This window comes from Anabrus simplex, chromosome 1, assembly GCF_040414725.1.
Source record: "Anabrus simplex isolate iqAnaSimp1 chromosome 1, ASM4041472v1, whole genome shotgun sequence".
Taxonomy (NCBI): domain Eukaryota; kingdom Metazoa; phylum Arthropoda; class Insecta; order Orthoptera; family Tettigoniidae; genus Anabrus; species Anabrus simplex.
Window position 1 is genome coordinate 1,261,220,278 of NC_090265.1, and position 11,830 is coordinate 1,261,232,107.

At 40.6% G+C, this 11,830-nt stretch overlaps 1 protein-coding gene across 1 annotated transcript in view; it reads right to left on the minus strand.

Annotated features, from left to right (window-relative positions):
* Positions 1-11,196, minus strand: part of LOC136858261 (fibrillin-2) — a 529,944-nt gene extending 518,748 nt beyond the window's left edge. The window contains exon 1 of the mRNA XM_067137663.2: positions 11,052-11,196. Within this exon, the coding sequence (XP_066993764.2) occupies positions 11,052-11,194 (143 nt within the window). The 5' untranslated portion in view covers positions 11,195-11,196. The remainder of the gene's footprint in view (positions 1-11,051) is intronic.
* Between the last annotated feature and the right edge of the window lie 634 nt (positions 11,197-11,830).

Here is an 11,830-nt window from a genome sequence, read left to right on the forward strand (position 1 = left end):
CTCTCAAATGTCTCACTAACTACTTTTACGGTTATCGGAGACGCCGAGATGCCGGATTTTAGCCTCGCAGGAGGCGTCAGAAGGCCGCTACCTCAACCGTCTGAGCCTTTCAGCCCGGCCAAATGTTGTTTAATGGGTCTAAAGTAGAGGTCAGTAAACCACCCAGTTCGCTCACGCTCAATATTCCATCAACCGTATCTCGATCGACTTTGAGCGGGTTGACTAGCAAGAAAACTTGAGCAAGAAAAGGAGAGTGGCTAGCTATAAAATGATGGACACCATGCAAATATTGCAACGAAATTTTTATTGAAGTACAGTAATGTCATTACAAACTTGCTATAAACACTGTAGGATCAACTTGCCATGTTAACTTTACCGTCCTTCACATCGTCACGACATTCACTATTACTGTTTAGTTTGTTTTAGTACAGAATGAATCAAAAGAGTGTCATTTACTCTGTCTGGGTTAAGTGAGCTCCCTTTGTCACTAATTTGGTTACCAGCTGAACTGAAATTTCTTTCACTTGCCACATTGGAGGATGGAACAGACACTATGTTCTTCGCTAGCAGAGTAAGTTGTGAATATTCTATGCTGTTATTTCTTCACCATGCAAGGGGATCGTCATCAGAAAGGTGATCTTTAAATTAATAAATTGTTGTAGGAGAAATATCGCCAACGTTTATTCGTCCATAGTCTGCGCTAACATTAACTCGTTTCTGACATGGAACCGAACCCTTTTCCCGAAACAATTATGAAGGGACAAAGATCTGCCGCACACATTTTGACGCACTTCTGTGTAATTAGGCCTATTTGCTTGAAATCGTGTGATACTGTATGAGCATGCACTTTACACGTGTGTGTTTTCAAATGTCAGGAGTAGATGCAAACGTCAATAAGGAAGCGCAACATTTACGTGGCACATATCCTACGTTCACCTTTCGCAGTTCTTACTAGCAAGAAGTATTCCCACACTTCGCTCTTCATTCTTTCTTTTTTTCTTTCTTTTCTTTCTTCCAAGTTGCTTTACGTCGCACCGACACAGATAGGTCTTATGTCGACGACGGGATAGGAAAAGCCTAGGAGTTGGAAGAAAGCGGCCGTAGCCTTAATTAAGGTACATCCCCAGCATTTGCCTGGTGTGAAAATGGGAAACCACGGAAAACCATCTTCAGGGCTGCCGACAGTGGGGTTCCAACCCACTATCTCCCGAATACTACATACTGGCCGCACTTAATCGACTGCAGCTATCGAGCTCGGACTTACTTTAGTAATCTATATTCTTTTCTCTCAAGTTTTGGTTTCAACCTGTATTTTGACTCCCCTTCCATACTTGCAACGAATGTCTCCTTACTGCGAATACCGGGCGAGTTGGCCGTGCGGTCAGAGGCACGTGGCTATGAGCTTGCATCCGGGAGATAGTGGGTTCGAATTCCACTGTCGGCAGCCCTGAAGATGGTTTTCCGTGGTTTCCCATTTTCACACCAGGCAAGTGCTGGGGATGTACCTTAATTAAGGCTACGGCCGCTTTCTTACAACTCCTAGGCTTTTCCTATCCCGTCGTCGACATAAGACCTATCTGTGTCGCGGTGCAACGTAAAGCAACTAGAAAAAAAAAAAATTACTGTGAATGTGAATCAGTTGGACAGAATGTGGTGGGTTCGCTCAGACTGTCTAGCGCCAAGCGGTCGGATAGGCCACGCTCAGTAGCGAAGTGGGACTACCTTCGTTCGACAGACCTTTAGTTTGAAGTCGTCGTTGAGTGGAGACATTTTATGAATAGAGGTGATTTTGAAGTTTTGCAAGGTATTCTTAAATAACATGGTGAAGTCGAACACAGATTATTGCATATTGCCCTAAGTAATATACTGTATCTAGTGCTGGCCGTGCGGAACTTATTTGGGGTCACAGATAGCATATGGGATGATAGGAAAATAGTACAAATAAACAACGGGAATGAATTCTTCTCAGTAGCCCACACTGTATGAGCGTGGAGTGGTGATAACCTAACCCAAATGAGTCTGAATGTCATAGCTTTAATCACTGAATTGTCCCGGGGTCTTTTGCTTTTCCTTACCGATCTCCATAATCAAATCTTGTTCTCTTCTTACCTACATTTTTTTACTGTTTACGAAAGTGCTATGAGTGCGAAGGAAGCGACCGTGGCCTTAATTAAGGTATAGCCCCAGCATTTGCGCGGTGTGAAAATGGGAAACCACGGAAAACCATCTTCACGGCTGCCGGCAGTAAGCTGATAGCTACGTGATCTTTTAAAATTTCGTTTCTGAGGCATAGGAAGTCTTCATTTCTCGAAGGATCGGAACTCTCGTCATTCCTTTTATTATGGTTAATATTGGCAGATAATTTCGTTGTTTTCCCTCCTAAAGCAACAGCCACCAAACTGCAAATGTCATAGCTTTACTCGCATTGCAAATAAACATGTATAAAAGACTCCTTCCATTTTCAAGATTGCTCTACGCAATTTAAATATTCTACTTTGATAAAGTCTTGGATATTAAGGAAGAAGAACATGTGCCAGCGATAACATTTTCATTCCTCATTCAAATAATACCGTTAGAGACCAATTCGACGAAGATTTCGAAGTTTTTGATGCGAATATTAATATAAATCTATCAGGAAGTATTCTAGAAGCTAATGCCGTGCTACATAGTTCATCTGCTTATTTTCCGAGCCATATTAGCAAAATATGCTGGGTTTATGAGGTTTTAATTACCTTAAACATGTTTCTAAGTTTCTCTGAAGACGTTTCTAGCTTCAGTAGTTTCGTATAATCATTGGAAATATGTACCTTACTTTCTGCGCATCTATCTACAATAATAAAATAAGCTTGAGGATGTTATCAAACTACATACACGCCTGTAGATGTTAATCGATAGCAAGACATCCAGGTCGTCTTATACGTCAACTTTTTCAGGTTAGTTCTCGTTGGTGTCGAATCGTGGAGTCTATTATGTGTCCGTGGGAAGAATGTAGCTGGAAGCCCATGTCAGCCCTTCTATTGCTGCCATTGATGGAGAGAGCATGTGTCTCTTCGTATACGTTAAACCCTTTCTTCTCCAATCCATGATCTGGCTGTATATGACGCGAGTTCCGTAAAATTTCACCGTGTTGACAGGCTCCCGGAATATGGGCACTGTTTCATTCTCTCTGTGGCAACGCTGACAGAGGTTGTCGTTCCGTCCGGACCGAGCTCGATAGCTGCAGTCACTTAAGTGCGGCCAGTATCCAGTAATCGGGAGATAGTGGGTTCGAGCCCCACTGTCGGCAGCCCTGAAGACGGTTTTCCGTGGTTTCCCATTTTCACACCAGGTAAATGCCGGGGCTGTACCTTAATTAAAGACACGGCAGCTTCCTTCCAATTCCTAGCCCTGTGCTATCCCATCGTCGCCATAAGATATATCTGTGTCGGTGCGACGTAAAGCAAATAGCAAAAAAAATAAAAATAAAATAATAATACAGTAATTCAGTGCTTAATGGGAGAACGTACTTATATTCAATTTTATGACTGTGACAAATGTTCTTAGATTGTCAAAAGAAGATGTAAAGTCTGTCTAGAAATGAGTTTATCACTTGATTTCATTTGGAAAAAGATGTTCGATATACAGTACTCTACCAGTACTCTGTATTCTTTCCAGAACAAAGTACGACATTAAAGCTCTCCAAAGCATATTATTACTACAGTTTAGTGCCATTAAAATCTTTTATCGGAGTGCTTTTTTTTATCAACCTATAACTGGAATGAAAGGTTCATCAGTCTACGTGCTGTAGGTCGAACAGGAAGTATGTTTGTTTCACCAACTACAAGGGTCATTCGCCCCAACTCCATCTCCTGAATCATTTATGATATTTATAAATACTGCACGTCCTTTTAAATATTCTCTCCTCGCCTCAGCATCGGTATTGTATTTTATTGTTATTCTAAGGAGCAGACAGTCCCATTTGATAATACTGCGATTGTACATACAATTATTCGTGTGATAGTACTCGAATCAGCGATTGGCGATCACAAGAATTCGCATGGTCTGGAAATGACTGGCCAGTAAATGGTCATCATTCACTCACTCTCAGTGTAGCTAATAGTAAGGATATGGTTGAAAAGGTATTCTAGACTGACTTGTTTAAGTCTAGGAGATACCTGAAAAGACTAAGTTTGTCTACTTATGAAAGATATGTCGAGAAGGATTTATGGGGTATTATAAGTAAATTATATTTAAATTATTTTTGTAACATTCTGTTAGTCGGAATTTCTTTAGTATTTTGTAATATATAAAACTGCATGTTTAAGTAATTATTACAATAAATGAAAACTCTCTCCCAAGTTGCTGCTCAATCGTGAATGGAGGGGGGGGGGGGGGAAGCTCTTCATTCATTCATTCATTCATTCATTCATTCATTCATTCATTCATTCATTCTCAGGAACTCGCCACTTGTGAGGTGTGTATGGCAATCTCTTGCTGAGTACCTTGGACGCCTCCTGTCTTCTTTGCGTCTCGAACTCTCTAAGTTAACTCTTGATCATTTACGGCCCAAAAAGATACGTAGGCCAAGGAAAATCTTCATTTTTCCACCTTGAATGGTCCTTACTTCTTTACTCGGTAATTTGGGAGAAAACTCCACTTTCACCTTCACCTTATTTTACGAGTTACCGGTTAAAGCGCCTATCAAAAATGCCATTTAAAGCAGGGCATGTAGTACTTGAGAGTATGTTAAACAAGAGCTACGACTCTGTAGGGAAGATGGGTGATATATTCAAGTTTTCATTCTATGTATTAGCTGATTGGAACGACAAACCTCTGTCATTGTTGCCACAGAGAGAATGAAACAGTGCCCATATTGTGGGAGCCTGTCCACATGGTGAACTTTAACGGAACTCGCGTCATATACAGCCAGATCATGCATTGGAGAAGAAAGGGTTTAACGTGTACGAAGATATGCTCCATCAATGGCAGCAATAGAAGGGCTGACATGGCCTTTCAGCTACATTCTTCCCATGGATACATAATAGGCCATACGATTCGAGACCCACGAGCGCCAACCTGAAAAAGTTGACGCATAAAAGACACGTATCTACGAACCTACTTTCGAGAAAAATATCTCGATTCTATGACTGCAACCAGTTTAATGATAGGAGACAGAGGGACTATTCCAAATTCTTCTTCGATTTCTGCAGAAAGTTCGGTCTCATCAAAGACTTTATTGAAGCATCTGCTTTAATTGCACTCGAAGATTCTGTTTGTATATTTAGGAACTGTACTTGTGGGTCTTTAAGGACTCTGTTCCTTAATGATTTAGTCACGTGGTACTTTTCTATCTCTTTCAAATTATCTATTTACTTATACATAATTGTTGTTGTTGTTATTTCATTGGTACTCTTCGACATCATGGCAACCTGTAAATGGTGAAGGAAGTTTGAAATAAAAATAAATATACAGTAATACTGGAGACGAAGAGGTGACATTTTCAAATCCTTACGCGTTGATCACAACCATAAACAATCCCCAGTGATTCTTTCCAATATTGCAGAAAGGAATAAGGGAGAGTTATTTTATTTATATTTATAGAGAAAAAGAGATTGTATTCTTAATTGATCAAATTTATAAAATATATCAAATTTCAAAGAATACGCAACAATCTATGTTACAAATTCTCTGCTCACACTATGAAGTATAAGAACATTTCTTTTACCGGGCGAGTTGGCCGTGCGGTTAGGGGCGCGCGGCTGTGAGCATGCATCTGGGAGATAGTGAGTTCGAATCGCACTGTCGGCAGCCCTGAAGATGGTTTTCCGTGGTTTCCCATTTTCATACCAGGCAAATGCCGGGGCTGTACCCTAATTAAGGCCATGGCCGCTTCCTTCCAACTCCTAGGCCTTTCCTATCCCATTGTCGCCATAAGACCTGTCTGTGTCGGTGCGACGTAAAGCCACTAGCAAAAAGAAAATACAACATTTATTTGTACGAATGAAATACAGTACGTTAAATGATATTTATTTTGAACTAGCGTTTACTCACGACTTCAGATGCATGGAAATGAATTTTGTGGCCATTTATAGTACCGATGAACTCTGTAAATTGTATTTTTTAAAATGCGTTCAATATCCTCTGAGTACTGTTGGAACATGCTGGTGTCTGTTGACTTGTTGATAGAAGTTGAATATATTTCAGAAGAAAGCGAGTAGGAGTGTAAAGAAAATTTCAACCCATAGAAAGTTGCTTAAAGTGAGCATGTATCACCACGATTGGGAAGGAACTTCCACCTTCACACCTAAAACTGATTTCTCGAAACATCTGTTGTGTTAGAATAAGGTAATTATTTCGGATGGGTTTGGATTCCACGCAGCGACCATAAGCCAACAAAGTACCAAACAAAACCGCTCGCTATTGCTAGCAAGAAACCAACAGTAGACATGGGCGTGGTATTGATGGCCTGTGAGGGAAGTCGCTGAGTCACTGTTCGTTTCTCTCCATAAGAGGCGGTATTCTTTAAGTTTAAAATGTTATTTCTCAGCTCCTACTTAACGTACTGAGATAAAACTAAGAGTAGCGAAATTCTGGATGTTTCGATTTTGATACATGTATGTTTTGTTTGTTGAGATTCATCCTAAAAGCTGGTTTGATCCCCAACAGCTCAGCCGTCAGTTGTCATAAATGGCCACGATATCACTGAAGAGGCACACTAAGGAAATGAGGAGTGATGTAGTTTCCCGTTCCTTTTCTCACCCAACCAGACTTTGTTATTACACACCAGTCTGTCAAGCCCCCTGAAATGCACACACACACGCCAACTGCCCCCGTGAGCAGCATTTTAACGCCATTCATAACAAGGAAAGGCATTACTAGCGTTGCTCAAACTTCAGTTACTGACATGTTGTCAAAGCCAAGCTTGGTACTGAGACAGGTCAATGAAAGTAACAAATTTGTTCTAGCCCATTGCAGTAGTCCCTGTAAAAATTAGGTCTCGACAGCAAAGGCAGACTGCAAGCTATAAGGTAAATTGTTAATTATTTTTGTCTACTGGCAGTTATATGTATGTGTGATTACTCACCGAAAAAATCTTATTCTTAATCCTATACGAACATAACCGTTCGTTCAAAACTAAAGTACTCATTAATGCTGTATGCAGAAATTTTGAATAGGCTATATAACACCAAATTACTAATGGACATTTTTACTTGAAGCATAAAATGTATCAATCTAATATGGCCGAAAAATAAATTTATGTATATCGGTAGGTATAATGAAACATGGATGAATGGTCTTTTTTCAAATACAAACCGAATGATAGAAAGAAAAAATGATGGATTTCATCTCCACAACGCCTTTTCTATCAACCCTCTCAAAATTGCGACCAAAAAAAAAAAAAAAAAAAAAAAAAAAAACAAACGAATGTACGGGCAGACACTATACTCTTATCATATTAGTATGATAAGTTAATTTTTTAATTGCGTGTGGCTATTTCTAGCCGACTGCAGCCCTTGTAAGGCAGACCCTCCGATGAGGGTGGGCGGCATCTGCCATTTGTAGGTAACTGCGTGTTATTGTGGTGGAGGATAGTGTTATGTGTGGTGTGTGAGTTGCAGGGATGTTGGGGACAGCACAAACACCCAGCCCCCGAGCCACTGGAATTAACCAATGAAGGTTAAAATTCCCGACCCGACCGGGAATCGAACCCGGAACCCTCTGAACCGAAGGCCAGTACGCTGACCATTCGGCCAACGATTCGGACAGTATGATAAGTAAGATGTATTCTTCTTTCCTGGTAATTGGATGTAACCTAGATTGATGAAACTTACAATAACATCAAGATAAGGTATTTATACTAAAGCACAAAAAATAATACAGCATCACAAGTAAAAACGACAAGCTTACACCATCATTCATTTAGACTCACTTAAATGGTACCGAAATGATAAAACTAAAAGAAACTGCAGATAAATAAGAAAAAAATTGTACATTTTGCTTCGGAAAGTTAGGGACATTTGTCTCATAATAATAATAATAATAATAATAATAATAATAATAATAATGAGATGAGAGGTTGCAATCACGAAGAATTGTTAAATAAGCTTCGTATTGATCGCACGCTGAAAATGAAGGAAGGAGATGAGGACTTGTCTTTTTTTAACTATAGGATATATATAATTTGTGAACATCTCTTCAATTGCTATGGATTTAAATAGATACCAGGATGTCAGTATTTTGTTCCACAGTAGTTATTTAACATTCCAGAAGCCAACGACATGGCGTTGTACTTAAACATCTTTAAATATTCCCAATATCATATGGGAAAGAACCCACAATGCTCGGAACAGAACGACAACGATTAAATGACTGTCCTACCACGATCGAATAAATATTGCAGCTCTAACCTGTATTATGGCTAAGTTCAGTCCTCAACAAATTTTCTACATTCTTAGTACCGTCTTCTATTTTATACAGTATTCAAATAATAAATCATAATAGTAATAATAATTTATTTGTAGATGCCGATATTTTGTCCTGCAGAAGTTCTCTTACCGCCGACACATCTACCTGCACGAGGCTGTTCATGTAAGCACCTTCAAATACCACCGGACTGAGCTGGGATCGAACCCGCTAACTTGGGATCAGAAGGTGAGCGCTTCTACCGTCTGAACCACTCAGCCTGGTGATGAGCGACGTGTGTCTAGCGCGAGCATTAGCAGGCAAGTCTCAGTGCGGTGGTCGACGTATAACGCGATGACCAACCTCCCTTAACTTTAACCAGAAGACAGAAAGAAAGGTCGGCCCTTGGAAGAATGAAGGTAGCGGATAAAGAGAGGGAAGCGCCACGAAGGGTTTGAAAATTAAAGACTTCCTAGCCTCGCAATCCTAATACCGCCAGAACAAGAGTGGACGAAGAGAAGTCAGATGGGAATGATGAAAGTGCGAAGATTGATACAAGAAAATGGAAGTAACCTCACCGGCCAGGGGCTTAACCGCTGCTTTCTAGTTTAGAATCCTTAGTGGGGAGTGCCTACTGTTGGAGATGTGCTAGTGAGATTGAGTGTTCTGCCCACGTCTTGGAATCCTGACCGTACGGTGTTGCGCTAAAAGAACATCATGCAGTCACAGGATGGTGGCCGATGCCCTTTAAGTAAGGTATCTTGTGTATGAAGAGGTGTATGGACTATCTGAAAAGGGATTTGACCGAAGAATCGATGTGATAATGATTCTGTCTCGTTCATCCTCTGGTGCCTTCATCGACTCGATATTGGATCAGATGCGTATGGGGAATCAACCATTTTAAGTAAAATATGTCACGCAAATATGACTTGTGATGGGTGATTGTGACTTCGTAGACAATTCGTTTAATCGTCCTAGTTGTAGCCAAAGGATCACTATTAATTACCTATATTAATTTAATAGACTTTACTTATTCTTGAGGATTAAATGTTTTATTGCAAAAGAACTTGCAATACATAGAAGCAGTATATGGTGTCAGATATTTTTAGCAGTTCTCAACTTGTTTTCTTTAGTAGGCTGTAGATATTCTTGCTGTATTCGGTATTCTTTGTCCAGAGCAGTCTCTAATTAGGGCAAACAGACTAGCTATTTTCATTATGGAATTATTAAATTATTCCATAATAATAATAGTAATAATCAGTAGATCAATTCAAAGCACTACTACCACTAATATGGTATCAAAGAACCATCCTCATTGTAAACGTTCGTCTCAGATCTCAGATTTCGCTAATGATGTTTGGTGGTCAGTAATTTAACGTCAGTAATGCCTTTGCTGGCAGGACCTTGTGTTTACAGTGCACTATGTCTTCTGGTATAGGCTAGAGCAATTTTGTTACTTTCATAGATCTATCTCTGTCTTATCTTTGGCTTTGAATATGTAAGTGACTGAGGTATGCAGCCAGTCCCTGCTATGAATGGTGTGAAAATGTTGCTCGTAGGGTCGGCTGGTGTCTGCATTTCAGTGGACTTGGCAGACTGATATGTAACAGCAACTCTGACTCGGTGAGGAAAGCAACGGGAAACTACATCATTCCTCATTTCTCTAGTACGCCTCTTCAGTGATGCCTAGGCCATCTATGACAGCTGATGGCAGAGCTGTTGAGCATCCCACCAGCAGCATCGCTGACGGACTGAACATGCAATTTAAAACATGAAGCAGAATATCCGTCTTGTAGGCATCGTTTTGTGCAGAGGATGAACTAGTACCCAAGTTATACTGGGCCAGAATGTATCATCAACCATCGTGCGATTATTAAAGTAATTATGCCAATGAAACATTTGTGTAATTCTTGTATCTGTTTCTCATCTGACCAAACATATCCATGGCTCAGTTCAATACCGCTATAAGCCTACAATTGCCATATTTTAGGGTATCCCTAGGATCCAAACTCTATAAATCTTGAATGTAAAAGTAAAAAGGAAGTTGCCAGTGTTCAGTAAGGATTTATGAGAAAAAAATAACTTGTTGATGAACTGAGAAATGAATGTACAACAGTCATACAATAGAATTAATTACATACAGGAAAACCCACTGGCTGTATTATATTTACGCATAGGATAAATCTGGTAAAAATAATTTGATAAAGAGGAGCTAGGCAAACGTGAGATTAAGCAAAACCTTATCAAGTTTGTGTTCCTGTGTTCTGTATAAACAGGACAGAAAAGAAAAAATAATTATTGTTAATTTTCATTCACACCGAACACCCACCTCTGTAGAGGAAATAAAGCGAGTTTCGAAAATATACCTCGTTTTATTGTAACACAATATCGAAATAGAAGTAGTTATCGTGGTTTTTAAGCTTTATTTTCGTTGGACCTGATGAAACCTTAAAATTCTTGTACTGGACAACGCACTTTTTTAAGTTGTAGTGCATTGAATTGAACCGTCGACTTGAGGTATCTTGCAATAGTTTTCCGTTTAGTTTCATAACAGCAAGTCTTCGTGTGTATGTACTATAGAACAATTCAACAGAAGACAATGTATTCTAAACAGTTGGGAGGTCCTATTAAACTCGAAAGTAAATGAATGAAAGAAGTAATGGACTTACCCAGCGACGGAGACCGATGTGAGTGCATTGTCGCTGTCCATGCCATAGGGATGTCCGGGTGGCTGGAGCGCCAGTGAAGGTACCAGAAGCAAAAGCAGCGCACACCACGTCATGGTGTGTGTGGAGCAGAACACTGCCGCCATGTGCACGCTCGCACACAGACTGATTCTGAGCAGGCACTCTCTGGCTGGACCACACCACAAGTCCCCCCACCCCGCGCCTATCCGCGCCGTAACGAACTCCTTCCAAGTCGTCATGTCATGACGGCCAAGGGTAAAAACACTACAATTCCTCCCGCCACGGGGAGGCAATGTCCCGAGTTCGATTCCTCCTCATTTTCCTCCAGAAACTCACCTGCTATGTAGACAGAAATGCAGAGCTGAGGCAACATTCATTGCTCCTGACGTAGGCCTACTGTATAACCAGAACAAAAATGAACCAGGTTAGTACAAACTGCCCTTGTCCATACGTGGATCGGGCCGGTACCATATATCCGCGCTACCCTGACCGTCGTAAAAGGCGACTGAAAGGAGATCCAGGGTCTCTAGTCTTAGAAAAGTGGGGTAGCGACTGGTACCGTACCTATGATGTTAAGCGTTGCCTCCGGAGAGGCCTGGTGTAGGTCTCTTTTAGACGACGTGCTCGTCGGGGTGTGTGGTGGTGATGATGATGATGATGATGATGATGATGACTACGACAATGATGATGGTGATGAGGTAGGAAGAGGGTAAAATCCACTGGTGACACATAGCTTATTCATACCGAATAACACCGAGGGG